Source organism: Apteryx mantelli, chromosome 15 (genome assembly GCF_036417845.1).
Source record: "Apteryx mantelli isolate bAptMan1 chromosome 15, bAptMan1.hap1, whole genome shotgun sequence".
NCBI lineage: Eukaryota > Metazoa > Chordata > Aves > Apterygiformes > Apterygidae > Apteryx > Apteryx mantelli.
In genome coordinates this window covers 19,167,718-19,195,028 of record NC_089992.1, presented here as the reverse complement: position 1 = coordinate 19,195,028, position 27,311 = coordinate 19,167,718, and the positions used below count along the sequence as shown (strand labels likewise).

General features: G+C 39.6%; 1 protein-coding gene across 1 annotated transcript in view; it reads left to right on the top strand.

Moving 5' to 3' along the window:
* The first annotated feature begins 8,665 nt into the window (after positions 1-8,665).
* TRPM1 (transient receptor potential cation channel subfamily M member 1) overlaps positions 8,666-27,311 on the top strand; it is a 97,925-nt gene continuing 79,279 nt past the window's right edge. The window contains exon 1 of the mRNA XM_067305369.1: positions 8,666-8,688. Within this exon, the coding sequence (XP_067161470.1) occupies positions 8,686-8,688 (3 nt within the window). The 5' untranslated portion in view covers positions 8,666-8,685. The remainder of the gene's footprint in view (positions 8,689-27,311) is intronic.

Genomic DNA, 27,311 nt, shown 5'->3' with positions numbered 1-27,311 from the left:
TTTTTGCAAATACAGACATTTTAGCAGATCTAGTAGATCTGTGACCTTTCTCACAGAGTAATGTAATGCAAAATGAATTAAATGTTAGACATTTTAATGCTCATATTTCCAAGGGAAGGACAAACAAAAGTACATTAGAAAATTCTGTTTTTTTTCTTTTCTGTTCTTTTCTTGCAAGAAACTATATTCTGCAGAATGTCCACCAGATGGAGCTGGTGATACTAAAAATACAAAGTGTTATTTGTGACAGAACCAAGTCGGCAAATGAAGAAGGTAGGAAGTATTTACCCTTGAAGATACCAAAGGAAAATGGCACTGTGAAACATTTATTTGGCATTTCAAAGTGGAACTCATAATGCTGTGAATGAGAGACCAGATATATCAACAAAGTATCTAATGGAAATGTGTCTTTCTGCCCTTTGTAGAACTGATAGTAATTCAATTCTCTCCGCAAAAGAAGCGGTTGCTTCTTCCATCTTGGCAGTGATACAGCACAGTAGGAAGCCTGGCTTTGTTATTTAATGTGTTTAATATCAGCACATTTCCAGCTCACCTGCTGCTCAGACCTTCCTTGTTTACCCATGTAGGGGTCAGGCTTTTGTCACCAGTTTTACATCTTGTCTTGAGGCAGGAAGCAGAAATAAGTTACTTCCTTTCAGAATTACAGTCTTATTCTTTCAGTTCGTGGATTGGTGGAGTGGTCGGTGGATCTAGTGGTTCAGGTTTAAGGCTTCAGTGCTTACTTGTGTTTAAATTACTCACTTTATTTCATTTCTTCAGCTCTCTTTCTTCACTATCTTTTCATGCTCTCTCTTAATAGATAAGTAAGAGAGATTCTCTTTCAGCCTTTATTTTAGTTGCTAGTAGATACGGAAATATTGTGGATTTGTTTAGCTGTGTTTGAGACCACAGCATTGCATTGAAAAAAGGGATGTAACGAATACTGAAATGATTACAATTTTTTGTTTAGTTGAAATGAAAAAGGAAACTCCAGTGCTTACCATCATGAAATTCTGTCCTCATTGAAATCTATGTCAAAACACCCTTTGATTTTAAAATTGTGAGGCTGAGGCTAATTGCTATCTGTGGTTATATGGAGTATAATATTCAAATCACCTGACACGAACTGCATTTTTAATGAGGGCCCAACACCAGTGTGCGGTGACTCTGCCACTGAGATCAGTCTTTTTGCACTTTGGACATAGGGTTGCTCTGCTCACAGAAGCAAGGCCCCCAGCATCTTTCCAGTCTGCTCAACTTAGTGGATTCTTGGTGCTTCCCTCTAGTTTTAGTTTGTTGTTAACAATAATGGGGCTAATATTTCATTTTCATTATGGAACAATAGTAACTATTAATGTACAGGCCTTTTCAGCAGTGCCTGATCACAGAATCACAGAATGGTTGAGGTTGGAAGGGACCCCTGGAGATCATCTAGTCCAACCCCTCTGCTCAAGCAGGGTCACCTAAAGCATGGTTCTAAGGATTGCGTCCAGTCAGGTTTTGAGTATCTCCAAGGATGGAGACTCCACAGCCTCTCTGGGCAACCTGTTCCAGTGCTCAGTCACCCTCACAGTAAAGAAGTTTTTCCTCATCTTCAGATGGAACTTCTTGCGTCTCAGTTTGTGCCCATTGCCTCTTGTCCTGTCGCTGGGCACCGCTGAAAAGAGTCTGGCCCCATCCTCTTTACACTCTCCCTTCAGATACTTATACACGTTGATAAGATCCCTCCTCAGTCTTCTCATCTCCAGGCTGAACAGGCCCAGCTCTCTCAGCCTTTCCTCATGAGAGACATGCTCCGGTCCCCTAAACATCTTCATAGCCCTCCGCTGGACTCGCTCCAGTAGCTCCATGTCTCTCTTGTACTGGGGAGCCCAGAACTGGACACAGTACTCCAGATGCAGCCTCACCAGGGCTGAGTAGAGGGGGGGGATCGCCTCCCTCGACCTGCTGGCAATGCTCTTCCCAATGCAGCCCAGGATACCATTGGCCTTCTTGGCCACAAGGGCACATTTGTTGCTCATGGTCAACTTGGTGTCCACCAGGACTGCCAGGTCCTTCTCCGCAGAGCTGCCCTCCAGCAGGTCAACCCCCAACCTGTACTGGGGCATGGGGTTATTCCTCCCCAGGTGCAGGACCCTGCACTTGCCTTTGTTGAACTTCATGAGGTTCCCCTCTGCCCATCTCTCCAGCCTGTCCAGGTCCCTCTGAATGGCAGCACAGCCCTCTGGGGTATCGGCCACTCCTCCCAGTTTTGTATCATCAGCAAACTTGCTGAGGGTGCACTCTGTCCCTTCATCCAGGTCATCGATGAAGAAGTTGAACAAGACTGGACCCAGTACTGACCCCTGGGGGACACCGCTAGCTACAGGCCTCCAGCCAGGCTTTGCGCCACTGATCACAACCCTCTGAGCTCTGCCATTCAGCCAGTTCTCAATCCACCTCACTTTCTGCTCGTCTATCCTGCCCTTGCTGAGCTTGCCTATGAGGATGTTACAGGAGACAGTGTCAAAAGCCTTCCTGAAGTCAACGTAGACATCCACTGCTCTCCGCTCATCTACCCAGCCAGTCATCCCATCGTAGATGGCTATCAGGTTCGTTAAACATGATTTCCCCTTGGTGAATCCATGCTGACCACTCCTGATCAGCTTCTTATCCTTCACATGCTTAGAGATGGCATCCAGGATGAGCTGTTCCATCACCCTTCCAGGGATCGAGGGGAGGCTGACTGGCCGGTAGTTCCCTGGGTCCTTCTTCTTGCCCTTTTTGAAGACTGGAGTGACATTAGCCTTCTTCCAGTCCTCAGGCACCTCTCCTGTTCTCCATGTCCTTGCAAAGATGATTGAGAGTGGCCTAGCAATGACATCCGCCAGCTCCCTCAGCACTCGAGGGTGCATCCCATCAGGGCCCATGGACTTGAGAATGTCCAGTTTGCCTAAATGATCTCTAACCCAATTCTCCTCAACCAGGGAAAATCTTCCTTTCTCCAGACTTTCTCCCTGGTCTCTAGGGTCTGGGGTTCCTGAGGGCTGGTCTTAGCAGTAAAGACTGCAGCAAAGAAGGCATTCAGTATCTCTGCCTTCTCTGTATCCATTGTCACCAGGGCCCCTGTCTCATTCAGTAGCAGGCCCACGTTTTCCCTAATCTTCCTTTTGTTACTGATGTATTTAAAGAAGCCCTTCTTGCTGTCCTTGACATCCCTTACCAGATTAAACTCCAGATGGGCCTTGGCCTTCCTAGTCACATCCTTGCATACTTGGACAACATCCCTGTATTCCTCTCAGGTTATCTGTCCCTGCTTCCACCTTCTGTACACTTTCTTCTTCTGTTTGAGTTTTGCCAGGAGCTCCTTGTTCATACATGCATGTCTCCTGTCCCCTTTGTGTGACTTCTTGCTCATTGGGATGCACCGTTCTTGAGCTTGATGAAGCTTGAGCTTGTCTCCTGTTCATCTCCGGAGAGAGAAACATTGCTCCTTACATAGTAACCTGGTAGATAAAGGTCCTGAATTCATCAATTCCAGAGCTAACTTTTAGACATAGGAGTGGGAGAATTTTCCCCCCTGTTATAGGAGGGCAAAGTCAGTCATTTCCAGTTGTGATTCACCATATATAATTATGCACATTAGGATGCCATCCAAGATCTGATAGTGTTCTCATCTGTTTCCATCAATATCTGTTGAAGACAACTTAGTATTTTGTTTAACTAGACTCTGAAAACAGACAAAATAAATAGCAAATTGCTTTGCTGCTTATAATGATTGAAAGCCCATGAGCTGCTACTTGTGCACCTAGATGAGTTTTGACTCACTGATTGCACAGTTGGCTAGAAAGATACTGTTCTTAAATATGATTTTTTTTCACATAAATAGTTTCCATATTTGTTGAAACTTTTCTCCTAAACAATCCTGTTTTCCTCACAAAGCTAAAACCCAATAGTTTTACCAGAAATGTTTTTAAAGAAACTCAGATTTTGCATTATGATTTTTTCTGCACAAAAATATCCATATTTTGCACCACAGATTTATTTTTTTCAATGGGAGATGGTTAATCAGCTCAACCAGTACTACTACATTTTCAGGTTCATGAGAAACTAACTGGATCTGGGTTTAATTTACCCAATACTTGTAAACTTGAAACCCCAAACCTTGAAGTTCTAATGTCTGTCCTGTAACTTACACAAACTGATTCAGATGAGGAACTCTGGCTATCGCCATTTCTCACTTCTGCATGGAAATGCTTTACTTGCGTAGGTGGTTGGGGAATTGATGAGCAAAACTGGTTTCAGACAAGTAGCATCATTTTATCAAAACTGAAGTGTTTCACACAATAACTGTGTTTTAATAAGCTTGCAGAATAAACACTGGTATCTTTAGAAAAGTTTGCAGGAGAAGGACAATCAGACAAAATTGTTGTAAACCACAGATACCTGTCTGAGGTAAGGATTTATTAGTTTTCTAACCTGAACAAAATGTCTGAGGTCACGCTGTACGTTTTAGTGAGAGCATCTCATGGCTAAATTTACTTATTCCTTATGCCAACTATTAGAAAACAGTACCAGTTTGGTGCCAAACCTTGGTACTAAGTGCACAAGCCAATAGAGCCAAGGACTGTAGGGAGTGGTTTTTTTTTCCACTGTTCTGTTCCACTATCCATTTATATGAATAGGTACTATTCTGCACCTAGTCATATAAAAGTTGAAGCAGTAAGTAGACACGCAGAAAGAATTTTGAATTATCTTTTCCCCTTCTTTTACCCACAAAACAATTTGAAAACCCCACCATACATTTAATCTTAAGCTTATTAAAGTATCAGAGCTAAAACGATAATTAATTAGAGTTCCTAAAAGCCCAGAGCAATGAAAAGTTGTCATTCTGAAAAATAAAACCAAAAGAGTACAGCATCAAAGATAATTTTTTAGGCTTTGCATAGGGTAAAATAGAGGAGATTTATCCTAAGTAAAGGCCTGTGTAAGTAAGTAAATTACCTTTGGAAATTTAACATGTTACATTCAGCATTCAAACTGAACTGGTGCATTATTATTATAGGGTTTTGCTTACTCAGTTTCAGTGTCGCTAAAGCAGTTGTGCAGTTTAATATACACACAATAGGTTTTTTATTTTCATTATCTTTGTAGTCATATTTTTAGACCTCAGGTTCTATCTCTCCATGTTTAAAGAAACGGAAGTCAACAAATCAATTTCTTTTCCCTTTCCTTAGCTGGGAAGACCTACTAGCTATTTGCAGAAACCTAGGCAAGATGGGGAAGGGCTTCATCGGAGTGGTGCCAAGCAAATTCTAAATGTGCCACCAATTCTTGCAGCTTGGTTGGAAATCAAACGTGATGCAGTGGGGAGGAGGGGCTACTGCCCTGTTTTCAGCTCGCCCTTTTCCTGAACAGAAATAAGATGTCACTAGCTCTCTCATAATATTAGTAGGCCCTTTGCATATGAAGTAAATTACTGTACATGAGGAAGTGGCATACAATAAGACATCTAGGCCTTGATTTTCAAGAATACTCATTAACTGTAGTCCAGATCCTCACAAATGCACACTGAGCTAAACTAAGTCTTATGTGTTGGATAAGGGCTTTATCTGTTTCTGTTCTGAAAAGTCATTTGAGGCAACAAGAATCTGAATTGAATAAGTGCTGCAGCTCTCATTTGCTATTGTAGGAGTTGCTTGTTCAGCATTTCACAGAATTTGGTCAGGAGCTGTTGAGCTGAGCAATCAAAATTAGTGAGTTCCTTATCAATATTTGAACCTGAACCAACCTCATCTGTTCCTCATCTGTAAAATGATGAGTTAGCTTTCTGTTATTAGTTATCTGGGGTAATGTTTATGAAGAAAGAGAGCCCAGATAGAAATGATTTTGATGTGCAAAGTATGGGCCTATTATTCTTTTTACGGAAGGCATTATCTAATCCATTTCTCAAATGTGGTCTCTGTTTGCCACTAGCAGTACACATGTAATTAATGGATGAGGAAATATGTGATCCAGCACAAAGCTGGGAGCTGCCATGGTTTTTCTCCTGCTAATCAACACTACCATCAATGGTACATGTGTATGCACACACATACAAAAAAAAAGTGTTGGTTTGGAGGTCCTTCTCTTTTTTTATATCTCACAGATGTAAACAAATAATTCAGCTTCTCTGTGCCTCAATTGCTCCCTTTTTTGTTACACAGATGAGAATGCTTCTTTGCTTCTAAGGGTATTGAAGTTTAGCCTTTTAATGCTGTTAAAGTCATTTAAATCTTAAGATGAAAAGTGCTATAGGAATAGATACTAAAATCTTAGATACTAAAATCAAGGAAAGAAATCAAGGAGCTCATTTAGTTTTTTAAATGAGATATAAAATAGAGATCTTGGCCACTAATAGTAACTAGAGCTACTTGTGATATTGTTTGAAAGTGCACGAACGTCAAGCACACCATGCTGGATAAATTTGCCTGTAAAAATGCTTTCCCCACACCATTTTCTATTACATTAGGTATTCTTCATTTCCACTTCTATCACAACACCCATTTACACTCACAGAAAACTTCTGTTCACTTAGATGGAAGCTGATTGTGCCCAAGATTGCTGTGTGACCCAGTGTGCTTCCAAACCATCCAGAAACCGTACTTGTACTAGCAGCCTGTAATGTACTTTGGAGGCTACTGGGGTGGGGGAGGGAAGGAGAAGCTGAGCTGCAAGAAAAACTCAGAGCATTCTTTTATGATCAAATCAAGCGAATCCAGCCACAGGCTGCCAGAAGATGTAGTTCCATCTGTCCATTCACAGATGCACACTGCTGCCCCCATTCTTTGTGTTAGCACTAGTGATCATATAGTCACATGGAGCGTTGTTAAACAGCTGAAAATAGCCCTGTGTATGGTGTAAGTCTTCAGATAGCTCAGCCTGCAGTTAGACTGATTTCTGCCTGTTGTAAAACTGTGCTTTTGCTGTTTCTGAAAATGCTGTATTCAGACAGCAGGATCTAAGAGTTGATTCAGACTCCTCTCCAAGTCGTGCTGCTGTGCTTTAATTCAGCACGGTAATGCTAAACTGCGCTGAGATTAACACATATTTATTTATTTATTTATGAATTTTCAGTTTGATTTTTGTCTTTGTAGCTACAATGCCACAATACAAAAGGTGCTGATAGTTTAACAGTTCGTCAATGAACTGGAAAATGGGCTAGAATGCACCCTTAGCAAGTTTGCAACAATACCCAAGGGTGTTTGATACAGTGGAGGGCAAGGCTGCTGTTCAACGGGACTGCAGCAAGCTGGAGGAATTGGTCAAAATGAACTTCATGAAGTTTTGCTAAGACAGATGCAAAGCCCATGTATCAGTGCAGGCAGGGGGCTGTATGGCTAGTTAGCAGCTCATGAGAAAAGGAGCTGGGGTCCTGGTGAACAGCAAGTTGAAGATGAGTCGACAGTGAGCCCTTGTAATGATGAAAACTAACTGCAGACTGTGCTGCATTAGCAAGAGGGAAATGATTTTTCTCCTCTGCTTGGTACTCATGACATTGCATCTGGAGTATTGTCTTCTATTTTGGGGCCCCCAGAACAAATGAGAGATTGAAAAACTAGAGAGAGTTCAGCAGGGGGCCATTAGGATGATTAGGGTGTGGGAGCACCTGATCTACAAGCAGAGGCTAAAAAAGGTGGGTTTGTTCAGCCTGAAGAGGAGAAGGCTAAGGAGGAATCTAGTTGCAGTTTTCCACTAAAGAAAGGGGTGTTATAAAGAAGATAGTAAGACTCTTCTCAGAGGTGCACAGCAAAAGGACAAGAGGCAATGGCTGCAAGCTGCAGAATGGAAAATTCTAGTTGGATGTAAGGAAAAAATTCCTCACAATGGGAGTGGGTAAGCACTGGAACAGCCTGCCCAGAGAGACTGGAATCTCTTCTCTGTCCTTGGAGATTTTCAGCATTCAGCTGGACAAAGCCCTGAACAACTTGATCTAACTTTGAAGTTGGCCCTGCTTTGAGTAGATGATTGGAATAGGGGAGCTCCAAAAGTTGTTCCGACCTGAATTTTTCTATGATTCTATGAATTTAGGGAAGCTGAGTCTGTCCCTGAGGGTGAGATGGCAAAGAAAAACTGCTAGGTGCCTGCAGGTTATGCTCCCTAGGCAGATTTTGAAAGTGAGGTGAAACTGAAATGAGTTTAGTTGTTTAAATTATCAGTATTTTGACTATTTCTGATGTGTGAGCTATAAGATGGTAATGCAAGCACCAATTCATCAGCCCACTGGCATAAGCAGAAGTAATATCTTTACCTTTTCTATTCTATCTGTATGTCCCATGATTTACTTAATTTCACATTAAACTTGCTTTCCTCTTGCAAGAGGAGGGGAGAGATGGTTGCTAAATAAAAAGGACTCTTGGAATGGATAATTAGAAAATGCTGAAGCAAAAATACCACAAAGTAGTCCACAGTCTTCCTCTTAGCTTTTTAAGTGTTAAGCCTGAAATTGACTAAATGGAGCTTCTTTTCTACAGATGTCACCTGTCAGTTATATACTGTCTGAGTTCTGTTTTGTAAATTGTGACAGTTTTAATCCAAATATGCTTTTCCCTAGGTTGGTACAGCATTGCTTTGATGATATGTAGTTTACAGAAAAAGACCTCAGCCTTTCTTCACCAAATACCCAGAAGACAACAGCGCCCAGCAACCTACACCGTGCTCATTCCCATGGTAGGTCATCAGCACTGAACGATGTTCTGTCTATGCTTCATTTCAGGGAAAGAAACAAAAGAATCAAGAGGTGTTGAAGTATGTAATGGCTAAAAACTATAAGAAAGATAAAACAATAATGTGTCTAAGTATGGAAAACTATAGTGTAAACTGTCAAAGGGAACTGAAGGCATAGTGCTCCCATTATCAGTTTTGTTGAGCACATAGGGTTTTAAATAGAGTTCTGTGAACACAGTGTACAATTCCCCAAAAGGTCTTCGTTATTTGAGTTGCAGTTATTCAGAGTTAGGAAAGATGTCAAGCTCCGTATTACAAAATTAAAAAGCTTTTTGCAAATAACAAAGGCACTTTGCCTGGAAAATTATCATACTTTCAAGGAAAAACAACATATGATTTTATGGAGTGTGTATTTTTCATCAGAACTTGAAAATGTAAAACTTCTGTATTTTGTATTTAGGGATATATAGCTTTGGGATTTTTTTGTTTGACTCATTTGATTTTGGTTTCCCCCCATAACTACATGTCTCATGGAAATCACCCATCCTTTAGGTCTTGCTCAGGTTAATAGTAAGACCAGAAATTATAACCCAGAATGTAGCGTGGAAAAACAGTTCTTTGTTCTGTACCTAATGTCAGCAACTCTCCAAAGATAGCTCTTATAAAAACTCTACTGATTCTAAAACTAAATGACACCTATGTTGACTGCCTCAGGCACCAGTTGTAGTAGAGCTTGATGATAAAACTGGTTGTTCATGGTTTGTGTAACTTTTGATCCCCCAGTGTCTGACTGTCTCTGACTGTCTGAACCTCAACATCTTTCTCTCTAATTTGGTACTAAGTTATACTACCCTGCTATGGAGCATTATCACTGCCTGCTCTGCAATTATGTTGATAAATATGGTATTTATTGTCATTAGATTTTCTCTCTTTCTTGGTTTCTTTCTCCCTCCCTCTCTTCTTTGTTCTTCTTTTGTACAGCAGAAGCAGAGAGGCACTCAAAAGAACAAGGAAGAACATTTAAAACCCAATTCTTTAGTTCTTAGTAAAGAGGGAAACTATACAATTCTTAGGGAAAATAAGTGTTGTTTTTTTCTAAAAGCAATAGATTTTCACAGAATCACAGAATGGTTGAGGTTGGAAGGGACTATGGTGTTGTAGTGGGGCGTTTTGTTTCTTTTGGCCGATAATGAGACCTAGCAGTTGTTTCATAGCTTTTTGTTCATGACGTAAAAGTAATGTAATACTTCTTTGAACTGCCTGAATCACCATCAGTGCATCTGAATGTGTAGGTGTGTGCAGGTGGCAAGGGCTGAAAAATGTTCTGTATGAGGAAAAGAGAAAACGCAAGCGCAGTGCTGTTGGTATACCACTGAGAAGCCTGTATAACCAGACAGTAGTAGTTCTTCAAATGTTAATGACAAACATTTTGTTGTTACTGTTTGAAGAGGTACATGAGGCTTCAGAATGAGTGTGTACTTACTTACAGTTTTGTTTTCATATTGTTCTTTCAAAACTGAATCTACTGCTGCAAGATTATCTGATTTGGAAAGCAAAGTACTTCATCAGTATCAGGAAATGTCTTGCTCTTTTCCTTTAACTTGAATATAAAATGTTCTCCAGTTGGCTCTCCATTATATGTTTCTGAGCTTATTGTGCAAAACCATTAGAATTTAGTCTGATTTCCTGCAGTTTTTTATATATACTACAATGACACAAAAAGATATAGGAAGTGGTTGGGTTTTTAAGAGTTAAAAATATGTTAAATGACTAAACCGGCCCTCTGAAGTTAGCCAACTTGTAGAGAGTGTATGAAGGATAAACAGGATTAAGTCACGTTGAAGAGTAATTTTGACATTTCCCTTTATTTTCAGCTTGGGAGGGTAGCAGGTTTATCTTGCAGGTAACAATAACAGATGGGCTTCCGAAGACTTGAAATGATTCAAAATAATAATAGGTAGCTCACAGCACCACAGTGATTTCAGATGATCCTGGTGTACGCTCATGTTCTTATGCAGAAAAATTCCTTTGAAAGGTGCAAATGGGTTTGTTTGCAGGATCACTTGCCTGGATGTTTTGGTAGCAAAACATAACTGATTATGACTGTTCTGGAGTAAGCACTTTTGGAACTGCATTTATGCAGCACCAAGCACAATACCATCAACTCCTGTTCTTAGCCTAATTAATAAATAGATGTATATGTATACATCTTATGTATAGAATGTAGGTTTTTTTGGTTAACATTTTCTCATTTTATAGGTTTAGAAATGTCAGATATTTCAAAGGACACCAGCACACCTTTCTGCAGAAAATATTCCTTTAAGACTCTCTGTACAAAAGCAACTTTTCTAGTTTTAGATGTGCATTTAGTTTTTGTTTTAGTGTCCATTATCTGGGAAGAAACATAGTTTTAGTTTAATACTCATTGGTTGCAAAGTGATGGCCTAATTCTACAGATTTTTTACATTTAAGCCTTTATACACATATAAGACTATCCTATTCCAGTCTGTTTATGTAAGTAAAGTTCATAGGATTATGCACTACTACTTTCTGCATTTAAAGTTTGACTGCTGAAGTCGGTGGAAACATTTCAGCTGACGTGGTGGACTATAGATAAAAGCATTGAACCTATCATGTTTTTTTCCTGAACTATGTCTCTGATGTGATGTCACAGAACACTCTAACCAGGAACAATAAGAGCAATTTAGTTCATTTTGAATTTTCTATAGGCTGAGACAACTACTGCTATCATTAACCAAATCATTTACATTTTTAAAAACAAATGGTGACATGGCCTTTGAGCCCTGGATGACTCCATGAGTGCAGATTTTAAGCTTCTGTGGTGTGATATCTGTAGGGTATACAGGTATTTGTCTTACACGGTCCTTTTGTGTACTTGGATGTGAATGCATCCTGCTTTTCCTAGGGAGCAGGCTATGAAGGACATTGAAGGTGGAGGATCTTGCCAACTGAGAGTACCTGTCCTCCACTTTCTCTTACATGGGAATGTATGGTCCATTGTCTTGGATTTTTCATAATCTGAATTTACCTGGTTTGTTTTTTTGCAAAACACTGAGTGACAGGTGTGTGTTTTTATGACATGGATTGTTCAGTTACAGAGCCAATTTAACGGTCTTTCACTCCCCTATTATGTCAGATATTAATTCCTTGCCGACCACATCCTGCTGCAAGAGATTACCACCCTCTCTCCTCCCCCGGGGCTGATTTAAACCAGCTCATTGCACAGATCTGATTTAGACCACACAAACCATTGAATCAACTCAAGTGATGAAGTGGAAAACTCCCAAAGAGGCACGGGAACCTTTGGTAACAAATTGGTTTAAAAGGATTCCTGCACTCCTAAAACCACAAGCTCTTTTAGAAAATTAATTAAACTTGTGCTTCTAAATCACATGAGAGCTTTTGAAAATGTTAGGATGGTACATGTTTCTGTTCCTTTTGTTTAGTGTAATATCTGTTGGTGTGAGAACAGCCCTTGAAGTTTTATGTAAACACAGTGGGGAGAAGAACTTTAGAACTTAGTTGCCTGATTTTTCAACTGGGGTTAGTATTCAGCAGCTTCTGTTGCACTGATTGCTAGAAGGCTTTCAACAGGCTCTTGAATTGGAAGGTCTTCTGGGTGCCAGTGACTTGTGAAAATCTGGTGTGGTCCTTAAAACATACCAAAAACAGTCACAGGGAACTCAGACAAAAGTTTTGCAATCACAGAATAAACACAACCGAATGAATGAATGAATTTCTTTTTCCCATTCTACACTGTGTCTTGGAGAATAAATTCATATTCTGAACTACTTTCGGAAAAGTGTGTGAGAGAAAATGGAAGAACATTAGGAAACTAATTTAAAAAGTTAAAAACACTTATGACACTGATGATTTTTGCTACAGGTGGACATCATCCTATGAATTTTAACTTCCAGTACTTAGAGACTTCCTAAACTGGAGTGAGGCTACATTAAGCATGTGAAAATAAAGGCAGAATGAGGAGAGGCTGAGAAATGTAAATGCTCGATTACAAAAATTAACCCTAACTTCCTGCCCCCCATCTAATACTTTCAGCTTCTTTGTTTTCAATGCAGGCAGCTGCAGTTAGTTATCCTGTTCCAGGAGGTAGCAGGATTGTTTGTTTGAAAGCTGGCAGCTCCCTCAAGATGCATTTTCAGTGGAGGCTGAAGATTACCTTTTTGCACAGTCAAGCTGGCATACTCAGTATGTTGCAGAACACAGTCTGAAAAGAATTGCTCCAACAATTTCCTATGCTGCTTTTCCAAGTGAGAAAGGCAAAAAAGAGCACTGTCCTTGTGTTACAGCAGTTTGGTCATGTTGCTATACATTAGAGCATGATAAATGTTGCCTATCCCATGACAGATCTTTTCATTGTCTCTACGTAAATTCTTTGGGGGCCATTTCTATTCAAAATTTTCTTTAAAAATCCATCCCTCTTTTTCAGTTGTGTTCTTAACACTTGCAGGGTGACCTTTGCATTTAATCTGGCTGCAATCCTGGGCCTTGAAGAGAGTGGAATTCTCTTACAGCCAGTTTCTCTTGCTGAGTAAGCCACATTCACGCTTCAATAAACATGTCCCCATATTTGTCCTTTCCCAAAATACCGTTAGTCATCTCTTCTGAGTAATGTAGCCCAACATCACCTCAGGAAATTGCACTCTCATAACATGATGCTTCTTCATGAGGTCGCACCACAAATAGTGGCTAGAATGCACCTCCGTTTCAGTCATTGCATTCGGACACAGGTCGTGGCTGAAGAAGAGGAACTCTGCAAAGCAGCCTTGAATATATATTTCTTTTGTTCCTTGACAGCATTCATGTTGGATTTGTTTAGATAACAGTTCAAAACATGTTCTCCCTACCATCACTTCCAGTATGAGCTATTATCTGAGTGTCTTTGCACTTTGTTTATAATTATCAAACAAGATGCTAGATCAGGAGGACAAATTCTCAGCTCATGAAACTTGTCAGAGTTGATAGAAGTGACTGCTGTAACAGGTTCCAGTGGCTGAGAATATGCCCAAGAATGTAGTGATCACTCTTGTGGATGAAAAAGGCAGGACTGGGTAAATCAAGCTCTGGTGTGAATGGGATTCCATTTGTTTTAGAGATCATAACAGTTCAAACTCACAACAGGGTAGGTTTTGACCCAATAAAGTTTTATTTTCTGCAACTAACTTGATGATGCAGTACAGAAGACTATGCAGTAATTGTGATGTTTTGCTGCTAACTGAACAGATATAATTAAGAGCCTTTTGGAGAGGAGGATATACAAGGAGTTTACAAGATGCTATTTTGTAAAGTAGCTTGTCTGATCACTGCTCCCCTTCTGATTGTCCATGCTCTGCCAGCTTACTGTCCTTGCCAGATTTCTGTTTTTCATTTGCCAACTTCTACCTCAGCCTTGTCCACTTTAGCCAAGCCATGTTTTAAAACAGCTCTATACAACGGCTGCTGGCAAAAGTCTTGTCAAAGATGCTAATTTTACTTTCCTTGGTTTTGCCTAGCCTTAATGAATTCTTAAAAAGGAAGACCTCTTTTGTTATCCTTTAGTATCCATGCCTCATGATTCCTCTGCAGTGTGTGGAACTTTTACTCTCCCATTTCCTAGCACAGCTTTAAGTTTGTTGTGGGTAGCCAGCTTCTTATCCTTGCCAGCTTAGGACATCCGGTCTCATTTTCATGGTTATAGCAGTACTGATCAGAACAACAGAACTGATGGAACTCAGTCCAGTGGCCTCTTCCAGTTCTTTGTTTTGCTTTGTTTTCAGTCTTTAACATGATTTCTTTTGCCTCCTCTAATGAGCTGGAAGCAGTAAGTCTGGCACTGACTTCATCTTTATGGAAGGACAAAAGGGCAAAGCCAGGGAATAGGGGGGGAAAAAAGTGTGTGTGTGTGAGAGAGAGAGAGAGAGAGAGAGAGAATAGTCAGATCCTGTAGACTGGTGATGTTTCCTACTTACCTCACAGATACAACCAGGCAAGTCAGCAGTCCCTGTGTATATTTCTGAAATATATCTCCAGTTCCTCTATGCTCTCATCCATCTTCTTGTCTAAGCCAAACTCTTTAACTGATTCCTAGGTCACGCCTTAGAAGGCAAGTCTTTCTGGAGCCAGCTAACTATTTCCTAGTCAATAACAAAATCATTGTTCTTTTAAGGCACCTGGTCTCTTCCTTAGTTTTTGTTTATTCCCTCCTAACCGTCTCCTTTTGCTTTCACTCTGCATATTTAGGCAAAATAGTACAAAATGGATGAATTGAGATATTCATGAGAATTCATGAAGATAATACAGACCACACCTTTATTTGCCACAGCCCCTATTCTCTACTTAATTAGAACCAAACTTGCAAGTGATCTTGTGGGTTGCTTGTTTCTGAAACCTTGCCTCTTTCATCCCTTGGTCTGCTGTAGGCAGATTCACCATCAGCAGTTATCCTTTAACATTCCACCAAGCCTCTAACTCGTAGTCTGCTGAGGACCATCTGCTCTTTTCGTGTGCCTTCCTACTGATACCAGAATAATTTCCATCTGACCGCCCTGTGCTTTGCACGAATAAAAACCTTTCAGGCTGCTGCTTCTAAAGTAGATTTACCTTCAATCACCATTTATTAAATCTCTGTCCATTAAAAACCATAGCTTGCAGAAGCTGTGTGCATTAAGCCTGATTACAGAGTTGGTAGAGAAGAGGGAGGGGGACAGCAGTTTGTATCAGTGCATTGCCTTGTTTTTCTACTTATCTAGCTGGCTGGTAACACTTGTGACAGGGTGCACATCAGAACAGGAGCCTCATTTACTTGGCTTTGATTTTGTTTTATGCATCAGTCTCTCTTTTTATTTATTTAAGCTGTAACTTAAGGATTGTTGGCTTCAGTAAAAACTGCTCAGACTATATGATAAAAATTAGAGTTCTCTTTGGTGGTGGGGTCCTAGGTCCCTTATGGAGGGTAAGGGTCAGGGGATTAAGAAAGGAAGAGGAGGAAAATTCACAGATTCCTTACGGAGGATGAGTGGCTCCTTCAAACGCACTTCATTTAAGGGCTCAGCATCTGGATCACAAAGGGTAAGTCTGCAATTACCCAAATAGTATGATCTGTGGGAAATGGCTGGAGATATTTCTTTCCCTTTATATTTTTAACAGCTGGTACCATTATAAATAAGAATGATTCTCTCCCTCTGTGCTCATGTAAGTCTCAAAGGTATCTGTCATGTGCAATGGTTCTAGCAATGAATCTTATTCCCATTATGGGAGTTCTTTCGTAGGCGCACTGTGTCTTTAGGATCTTTGGGTTAAATATCACCAAACAGAGTTAGATGATAATTATTCCTATCCATAGTCAAAATCATATTTTAATACCTATTGATACTTAGTGTTCATGCCAAATTCAGATGCAAGAAATGAGAAGACTGATAGGATGTGTAAAGGATTTTGATGTGATTCACTGGACATCCACACAGACCTATTCTACAAGAAATTCATTTTGTGGTTAGGTCATGTGCTGTGCAGTATATAAATGAAAAAGCCAAAGGGGGGTAAGAAATACCTCATAAAGGAATCGCCTCATGCCAAGCTCACTCTGTTAATGTCATTTGCAAGTAGTAGATGCATATTAAGAATTTAAAATTGATGAATTCGTTTGGAGCAAATATGGACTAGGTTCAGCTCAGAACTACTTAGATTCCAGCTCTACTGACCTATTTTCAGACTGTTTGACTCCATTCAAATAATGAGAAATAGCCTCCCCTCCAACCTTCAGCCCTCTTATCTCTAATTTCTGGTGGTGCTTACAATGCTAGAGAGTCAGATTCTAGTAAAGAATTTCAGCAGAGATTAATGGTCATCGCCATCACCAAGCGAACTGTAAGCACTGTCAAGGGATAAAGTCATATATAGTAAAGTTTTTTATTTTGATAGTAACTAGGGACCCTGGCCTCTTTCTCTACTAGAGAAAGAGTCTAGTTACTAGCTAGTCTAGTTGCATGTGATACCAATATTACAGGACATATTACAGACAGGGTACTAAGAGAAAAAACAAATTCTCCAGTCCTTGTCCCGAGGTCCAAACTCAGAACACTAAGAAGAAAAACAGGAGACTGAAGCATTTGCACTGGGCTCTATTCTCTGCTGATAGGTATAAAAGGAAAGTAGCATATTAAAATATCAGCTAGTATTTAGAAGCAGTGTCACTTTGTGCACCTTTACCCATTACTTGCACAGTTGCTTCTTAAGATGCCTCATGGCTGTGTCCAAGTAGAAAGAAAAGCCAGACTGTCACCCAGTAAAACTTTCAGTCTCATGAACAGATGTATATTGCTTGCTTTATCACCCAAATGACTTTTCAAAGGTGAATAGTAATTCTGTTGGCTGGTAATATTAACTGTATTTATTGACTAATACAGAGAACCGTTGATGAAGGAAATGATAGAGAATGACTTCCCCTTTAAAATGTTGTTTTCTATATTCAGGCTTACTTAAACGTGAAAAATTGGAATAGGAAATCCATAATGCATGCATAGTGCCCCAGGTGCAGTAAGCCTTTTGTTGTTGTTATTTTAATGTCCCCAAGCCTATCCTGACATTGCAAAGCATACAGAATTTTATTCCCTGATTGAAATACAGTCAGAATAATATACATAGATGAAAACTGTTTAATCTGGTCCTACTAATCACATAGGACAAGACTAGTCAAGTGAAGCTAGAAGGAACACAATGCAGATTTTATTTTTCATAATGAAGTTCAATTTGTGATCAGAGATATTGTATTTTAAAAGCTAGCATTCCCTTTGTGGCTTTTCTTGTTTTAGTCTTCCTAATTCTTTTGGTGACTTTCTATTTATTTGCATTAATGTTCATTTTAGAAACAAAAGTCCTACCTTTCATGAGAAAAATATTATTTCTAGAGTTGATAAAAATAGTTTTTAGAATTTAAATCACAGCCTATGCAGTAAGCTGAGAGTGGTACTTCTACTCAGTGGTACGTTCTGCTTAAATGATGTCTGTTGGCTCTTTGAGGCTAATAGCACATGCTCTATCAGCATACAGGGAAGCAGCAGTGATTGCACCTGAGAGCCAGGATATCTCAAGGCAGGAAATCTAAGTGCAGTTATGTTTGGGGAGACTGTTTTGCATTAAATATAAACTTTTGTTAATGATATAACTCATACAGCTGAAAACAGAGCTTGAAACTGTGTGTGTGTGTTTTACAGAGATTTACTACTTTTGAAATATGTCTGGAAAACCTAGATAGCAAATGGTTCAAGCCATGACGTAGCTAAATGTACAGATTTATGATGAAAATTTCACCTTCACTCTAACCCTTAAGGGTGTGGAATTTTTTATGAGGAATATGTAACAGTGCAGTGCTAGTTCATAATTTTTGACTCTTAGTTTTTACTGCAATAGTACTGAATAGCAAGAGTAATTAAAACAGCCAATATCTCTTCTCAGCTCTCTGCTCTGCTTAGGTTTACCATGTATTCCCTTGATTTTTAAAGCAGTGATCTAGAGGAGCATAGCCCACCTCTTTCATTCCCTTTAAGGACCACATTGATATAAAGCACTATCCTACTTCTTCAGCAGTTTTACAAAAACACCAGCTGCTGACTGCTACCCAATTAAAGGCATTATACTGTGCCTCAGCAGTGAAAGCTATAAATGAAGCATAAAACTCATAGTGTTTAAGAAAAGGAGTATGCTTGTCTATATGAACATCTACATGTGTGTTTTGGTTATGTTTCCTGTAAACATCTCAGGTTATTAAAAAGGAAACAGCTCATCTTGGTGTACATCATGGATCTGCTATTCCCACTAATGGGAATGACTTTGTATTACCTTTCAGCTACTAGACAGTACTTTTATCTCTGCCTACCATCTCCACTGACTTGATCTAAATATCTTTAGGATGTACCTACTATTACTCATTTCTTGTTCTTCTGAAAAGGAAATTGTTTATTTCTGTTTGCCTATAATTTTTCCATGCTTCTGAATTCTCTGCAATTTTGTGTATAAAGATATATATAGTACCTGGCTTTCCAGATGCTCAGATTTAAGCTTTCATAGAGACTAATTTATTTTTAATGCTTTATTGCCTACATTATGGTCTGTTTGCTGGCTATCAAATGTGGTACAAGGAAATATCAGTAATGTCTAAATGATTTTTAAAAAATCAAATATTTGTGTCTAAATACATTAGTTATCTCTGAAAATCTCAACAGCACTAGTATAGAAAGTATCAGTCTTTTTTTTTAAGTGTTTTTAAGAAATACAGTATTGTTCAGTGATCCATTAGAAAATCTTTCATGGACTACAAAGATGCAAGGATTCTTGGACCTTCAGACTAAGGCAAATAGTTTATCATATCACGGGTTTGTCTGGAACAGTTATCTGCAACTGTTTAATACTGCAGTTATGATTAGATAGGTCGCTTGGTAACAGCAGGTACATTTTCGTACACGTTCATATTTGAGTATTTAAAATCTCTCTCTCCCTCTCTCTCTCTTCTTCTCTCCCCCCGCTCCCTCCCAAAAAAAAAATTCCGCTGTGACTAAGAAATTCTTTTCCTGCAAACATTTTGGCCAGTGTCTGAATAGCACAAGAGAACAACACTGCTGTGTGTTTTCCTCTTTGGGAAGTCAGTTGAGTGATGGAAGTAAGAAGATAACTTAGATATAATATTTTATTTCTCCATAAGAGCAGGTTCTGCATGTTCCTTAATGATCAGAAAATATCAGGAGAATAATCAAGCTGTCATCACAGCTGGAATGTCTTGGACCTAAAGAAAACTAGTAGATGGCTTCTGTGGGGAGAACAGGCCAACAAGTTAGCAGTTGCCCCTTTTCAAACAAGCAAAATCTGCACTTGGCTGTATGTGATCTCTAGTGCAGACTCCTGAACTGAGACAGCAGTACAGCTAGTACATTTCTGTTTCATGAAAAAAGGGAACAACAAGTTAGAAAAATCAATGACTATTACAACAGGATCAGTCTCATAGCTGCATTTTTAAAAGAAACTGGAAAATGTTATAGTTGAGAATATAAATTTGTCAAATTTTGACAAATCTTTTATACATTGTATACTTTTTACAGAGAGGATTATACTGGCTCTTTTACTGAAGTGCCTCACTGAATCACACAGAATCAGTTCAGTGTTGGTTTGGTATCTTAATGTCTTTCAATAAACTAGATGAGAGCATTGTGAAAAAACAGTCTGTAATAGAGTATTCTTAGACAGTACCAGTTGATCACAACAGGAATTGGAAACAAATCCCTTAACCTTCTGAACAGGATGCACAATTGGCCAAGTCAGTTATAAGGCTTTTGTTTTGCTGTGACATACCATCCACAGAAAGAATATCAATACAGTAGAGGATTTATACAATTTGAAATATAGGACAAACTAAATGGTTCTCCTAGGAGAATCCATGATGCTTTTCTTGGTGTCCTGTAAATTTCTTCTTAAGAAAGACATTGTAAGACGTGGCTTTTAGGAGTCTTTATTTGTTGTCGGAAATTGTTCATAAAGAGCCGAGTCTGTGTTCTGCAGGTATGAGTCACCCAGCATAGCTAGGCATGCAGCACTGCAGTAATCCCCTTCTCTACAAGTCAAAATACTGCAGACATCCTAGAGCAGCAGATGGTGTATGCATACGGCAAGTAATATGTGATCCGTGTCATGAAGGGAAGGTTACCACAAAGGCGGAAGCTTGCTGTTCAAGATAAGGTGTCATCATGGAACCAGAGATAATACTTCTTGCACTGAGTAGCTGTTTTCACTTCACGTACCGCTGACTAAAATGCTCCCTATGTACAGCCACTATTTCTCAAAAATGAGAAGTAGTGTCATCATGGCTTCCTTCAGTGAGAATGTCATGAGTTTTGTTAGAGTTTATTGGCGTTCTTCAGTGTGTTTAAGCCCAAAGTATTTTGGCAAATACTTCAAATTGATGTTAGCTGTTACTTTATAAGGAACATGGGTATATCTCACAGAACATCTGTATGTCTGGGCAAATACTGTGTGAGCCCCACAGTTTACAGCAAGTGCGGTTTGTCCAGCAGAATAAGTAAATGCATTGTAAATTGCAGATGTCTCCATAGGCTTGGTCTGCTGTCCAACACATAGCAATCATGCACATATTTAATAACTTTTACCCCTTTATAAATTTAAACAACAGGCAAATTATGTGTACAGAGGGACTACTCTGAAATGCAGTGTCTTAATAACCTATTACAGGAGGTTAGGGCAAGAAGGAGAGTTTTTGTCCAGATAAAATTGCTGGGCTAATATAGGTTGGCAGATTGCAATGGCAGGAGTAATAGGAATTGTTTCTGTGCTGTTTCTTGTGTTAGCTGCATCAATGAAAGCATGGATTTAGTATGAAGATTCACTAGTGTTAGACAAAGGAGAAGCTGCCAAAGGGAACAGTGGAGAACTGTCATCTTTCATGTTGCACATGTGCAGAGCCTTCAGTTTTAAGGGATGATATTTTTGAAATGTTCCCTAACACCTGACTTGTGCCTGTGATTATGATGAAACTAAGATTGGCACTTCAGCAGATGAAGAGAGGACAAAATCTTTCCTCTGAATTCCTGGAAGAGCTATTAAATGTCAGAATCTGTCTGTGAATTACGGAATCATGTTGTTTGTTTTTTAGCAATTTGATCTTGTTCTGGCTGGCTGTTTATATGCACTCCTGTCAACTGCAGAGTTCAGGTGCCTCTATGTCTCTCATAGCTGTGTGTCCCTGCACATCTCCCAACACAAAGTATTCCTGCTCTGATTCAGAAAAACCCTGCCGCTGTTGCTTGGTTCACACTGCACTCTTGCCGGTTGTAGCTTACCAGCGTCTCTCCCTGGGTCCTGTCACTGAAGGCCTGCAAACAAGCTTTTCTCAATTCTGAGCAGGGAAAAATTGGAGCAGAAAGCCGTAAGCTATTTCTCACTTTGATGCATGCAGCTTTATAGAAGGGAGCTGTCAAGAGTGGCTACCTGTTAAAAACAAAAGCGAATGCTCACGAATGCAGCGAAGCTCGCTCTTGACTTCCAAACACAAACAGGAACAAGTAGGCATGTAAGAATGCTTCTGGGACAAAGCAGGGATTTACAGTAGTAGGAGACATACCGTGTGTGTCTGTAAGTGATACTTTATGACTTACACGGCTATCCTTTTGTTTTCCTATGAGATGTAGTATGGGTAAACCAAGGAAAAGCAATTCCGCTAGAAAGTAGTTATGCTTCATGTCTCAGCTAGTGATAGGAGGTTAGTTGATCTTTTAGTGAAGTATGCAGGTTGGGGAGCAAGTGCAGCGAAGGGCTACTAAGATGATTAGGGGACTGGAGCGTCTCTCTTATGAGGAAAGACTGAGAGAGCTGGGCCTGTTTAGCCTGGAGAAGAGAAGGCTGAGAGGAGATCTTATCAACGTGTACAAGTATCTGAAGGGAGGGTGTCGAGAGGATGGGACCAGACTCTTTTCAGTGGTGCCCAGTGACAGGACGCGAGGCAACGGGCACAAACTGAAACACAGACAGTTCCATCTGAACATGAGGAAAAACTTTTTCACTGTGAGGGTGGCAGAGCACTGGAACAGGTTGCCCAGAGAGGTTGTGGAGTCTCCTTCTCTGGAGATATTCAAAATACACCTGGACGCGATCCTGTGCAATGTGCTCTAGGTGACCCTGCTTGAGCAGGGGGGTTGGACTAGATGATCTCCAGAGGTCCCTTCCAACCTCAACTATTCTGTGATTCTGGGTACTTAGTGCTCTCCACTCCTAATTACACCTAGTTCCAACCATCACTCATTATGAGTAGAACCTTCCTGGGGCTTTTTAATTTCAGCCTCTCAAAGTAGCAGGACTCTGAGAGTAGCAGAATCTGCCACAGCAGATGAATATTCCTGTAATTTAGTCAGTCCTTAAAAATGAGGTGAAAAAAACACAGGTAGCAAAGTAAAGGAACAGTGAGAGAACACTGAAAAAGCTGTTTCATAGGAAGTGTCGTGGATGGGATGCTGGATCAGCAGCTTAAATTCATAGTTTTATTACTAGCTGTGCCACCCACCCTTTGGCAACTTTCCCTCTCTCTCTTTCCCCTTCTGTCCTATATGTATTGTCCACTTGGTAGAAATTGTTTCCCATTAAGTGTGGCCCACAATCTCTAGTGCAAATTCTGTGATCTCCCCTTATGGAAAAGTTAGAAAAGCTGGAGATGGTTAAAAGGAACCTTTCTCTTTTCTAGAAAACTGATTTAGTGTTTGTCTGATCATATCTCCCACCTTCAATTCTCTATTTAACCCGTTTGTGATGTAAGAATTGCTCGTGCATACACCTGCCCAGGGCTGCCAAATACCAGTTTTTTCTCTTGGTGTAGATGCCTGTAATAAAGATACTCTTCCCCACTATGAAAAATAGAAAATAAGCTAAACCTTAGCCATCCAGAGAACTGGAAATGGGAGGCCAAAATATATGAGAGGCAAACGATCAGTGAAAGGGAAAGTCTCGAACATCTGCAAAGAGCAAGAAGAGAAAGCCATTCATTCCTAGAATGCACCTTTCAGGTCAGCAAACTTGTGCGTGTTGAGAAGGTGTTCACAGCCAAATTCTGCCACTGAAATCCAAAGACCAAATGTTATTTCGATATCCTTTAATTATTATTATTTTATTATTATTATTTGATATTATTTTGATATGATATAAATGGCTTTGAAGCGTCTTCTCTTCATGGACAAGGGCACATTTTGCTCCCATTTTTATACCTTTTCCAGGTTTTCAGGAAAACAGTGTAAATATTGTCCCAAATTTTAAATAGATTTGAATTATCCAAGAATAAATAAACTGAGGTTTTTTTTCAGGCAAAGTGATTAGCTTATACATAAAATAGAGAAATGCAGCTGAGAATGGTTAAAGTACACTCACCATGTATATAGCTGAAGGTTTCACTGCAACAGCTTTTCACAGCTGGGTAACAGAGGTATGTACAGATTGAATGGGAGGATTTTACAGAACAGATCCATATTTATTGTAAAACTAGCTAACTGTCTGACTCTGCTAACTAACTGTAAAAATGGCTGATTCTGTTGTTTTATCCTCTGTGATTTCAGAGCTGCCTACAGGGAGGAAAAAAACCCTGCTTATTAAATAAAAAATAAGTAACCAGAAAAACTGCTAAGAGGCTTACTATAGAAAGATGCGTCTGGGCCCTAGTTTTGGCTCCTAATGCATGCATCGCTTTTTGTAGTGTGAATACCTCTATCTGCTCTGTCTTTTTGCCAGTTGTTAACAAGCAAGTTACTGGCATTGAGACACAAGTGTCATTTTATGGTTGGCCCCATATCCAGTTTGGAGGTGGGAGAAGTTCTCGACAGGCATTAGCAAGGTGACATGGGAAAGCCAGTTTGCTCTGGGAAGTGACAGGAAGAGGAAAGTGACCTAGTGGGATTTTAAGGAACTTTGTATTTGGGAGGAGAAAAGAGGAAAAGGAGTCAAAATCAGTGCTATGTAGATAAAAGTTGTTTCATCAGTGGATGAAAAGGCAAGGGTTGAAAGGTTTAGAGACAGCAGAGACCCTGAAAGGCAGTTGTATGTGGCAGACTTTCAAAGCAGAGGTAAGTTCAGGGAGAGTTGTGGAAGAGGCAGCTGACATGCTGAGACAGAGAAGGTTCCCCAGGTGGAGTCTGGGCAGACTGAGGGAAGGGAGACACTGAGGAACCCTTGCAAACTGGGGAGAACGAAAGGGCAATGGCTGCAAAGGAGGTTGCATGCAAATTGCAAGGAGGAGCGGGAGAACAGTGAATCATGAAATCCTGAGCTAAAGAGCTTCTTTCTCACCATTTAGTTTGTACTATAAAATTAATGCACGTGTCATCTGTAAGTAAGATCTGAAGTCCAAATGAGTAAAAAAAGCAAAGGTACCCTGATGAACAATTGCCATATAATTAGAGAAGAAGCTGATTTTGCATTACATTTAACAAAATGAGGAGACAGCAGATATAGAGAGTGTAGGAGATTTTCTGTAACTATGACAACTGATTTCCCTAGTGCAGCTTGTATTGCCCATAGCACTTTCAAGCTCATCCAAAACTCAAGAAACAGATTAGAAGCTTATTTCTAATGGTAATCTCATAGTCTTTAATGGATAATGCTGGCCTTTTTTGCCAGTAATTTCACTTTTACTGAACAATATGATAGTTTTTGTACTATGGTAGTTTTTTGATAGTTTTTTTTTGATAGCATTTCATCAACAAGTGATCCAACAGAACTTTCTCTAGGGTTTGCATGTGCAGTCGTCTGTGAAATGTGTCCAGCAGTAAAAACTATTGCCTCTGTAAAAACCTGGTTCACCAGCAGGGTTTTAATACTGTATTAGAGAATATTATGCTCACAATGTTGATTCTTTTGTTAAAATTCTCTTGCAATCCTAAATGATGTTCTTTACGATCCATAAATTAGATCACGTGAAATGTTTTAACTGGATTCATTCCATGCTGCTAGATACAGTAAATTACATAGCCTTGAGCTTTCCATAAGAGAATACTAAAAGAATATCCTTTTTCTTTTTAAGTAAATAGCAATGCTATAAAAGCAGTTTTTCTACAGTCACAAGAACAACTAATTAACTGACTACAGAGACAGACAGTGTCTCTTCTAAACATAAGTGCCTTAGATTTGAAGGATGAAGATGAACATAATTTTATCATGTAGTCATTATTTCCTGCTTTCTTCTGCTCCTTAATGCAGATGCGTTGTAAAACAATATCAGCTTGTATGATGTCCTCTTGGAAATGACATGAAAAGGCAGCCTTGTTATATAAAGATTAATCTCTAATAATAGCACTGTAAAAGATGTAACAGCTGGTATGGATTAATATTCCTTTAATATCTGCTTTCATGTGATTAATAGCTGTATGGCTTAAACCTTTGCTAGCAGAAAGCAAGCAGGGGTTACTAAGCTCTACTAAATGTACTGTTTGTATTTTTTTTTAATAGAATAGACATTTAAGTTAAATGTTTTTCCTTTTTTATTTTCCAAAGTTCATATTTGATTTTAATTTCCCTCCTTTCAAATCTTTCTGTCATAGGTCATGCTTTAGAAATGTTCTTCACAGAAAGGGGTGAAATAAGTTAGTTCAACTACCACTGAATTGGGATGTGAGTCAGAGGTTCATTCTCTCTTGATTCTGATAAACAGTATCAAGTCTATTCCTAATATAATTCAGCAGTAAATCATTTACTTCCGTGTTGGTTCATTTAGGAATGCATTAGATTTTTGCCTTGATGGCCACATTAGGTAGCAAATATCTTTTTCCAATGTTACATTTTTGGTAGGGATTTTTATATTTTATTTTATATAAAAGTGAAACCTTTGTCAGTTTGGAACTGAAGAGCAAAGGGTAAATTCCAAAGCTTTTTAAAAGATTTAATCAGCATGTGATTAGCTGGATCAGTGCTCATAGCCCAGGGTATGCTATTTTGAAATTACATCCTAATCGCTTAGTAATTTAACTAGGTTTTATTGAAGTTTGATTCCCCAAAATATTTTTCAATTATGGAGATGAATTTGCTCATAAAACAGAAGATCTAAAATCCCAGGTGGGAATCAGGCATACTGCTCACAACAAACTTTTTCCGTTTTATGTCCTGTTAAATCCAGAGATAAGCGTGAGACTATATGAGAATAAGAGCAGCTGTACTGGGTCAGACCAGGATCTGCCTTGCCCAGTGCTCTAACAGTGCAGTCCAGGGAGTGCTGTAAGAACAGGGCGAGGATGTAGTTATTCCCCCTCTGAGCTCTCTCCTGTCTAGCGATCCTCAAAGCAGGGGTTGTCTGAACCAGAGGTATTTGGTATATCAGGGTATTTCACAGACTTCAGTGGAGGGGTTTTATGTGAAATTATGCCATTGACTTGTAGTATCCACAACATCCTGCACCAAGGACAGCTTAACCATAAGTTGTGTGAAAACATGGAAGCCAGCTTGAGCTGCTTAGTTTGGGAAACAGACTTTTATGTTTGGGTAAGATTTCTTTAACCTGATATTTAGTATCCCAAGTTGAGAATCTTTTATTCTTGCCATTGAATTTTGTACCTGTTTTAGTTCTTGGTTCTCATTTCACTTCAAAAATTTGGTCGAGCCTTCCTTACAAAGTCCTTATTCTTCTGGTTCCCAGCCTTCCCTGAGCACATGCATGTTTTTGTTTGTTATTTGTCGTGCCTAGGTTTGAACAGAGGACTTAAAATGTGGAGAGTCCGTGTGTTTTCCTAAGTTAGTAGCTTAGTGTTGCTGAGTTTCAGAGTGTTGCTTGCAGACAAAATGACATCATGGCACCTCTTTTCCAAACACTAACAAGTCTGGCTGTTTAGGAGCGTCTTTCATCCCAGAGGATCCCAGAGTCTTTTATCAGCCTTCTATCTCTGAAAAAGTTAATTCACCAGAGCAATACAGCTGCTTTCTGGGAAGGAGCTTGACATCAAGTGACAGTACACTTCATTTGGTTTGAATAGTAGTGCTGCCAATAACCAGTTGCTGCTTGTGGGTCTCCTTCTGGTGAATCAGGGGGGTCCTGTAGCTTGACCCAGAGATGGCCAGGCTCTGTATTATACTAATCTCATCCA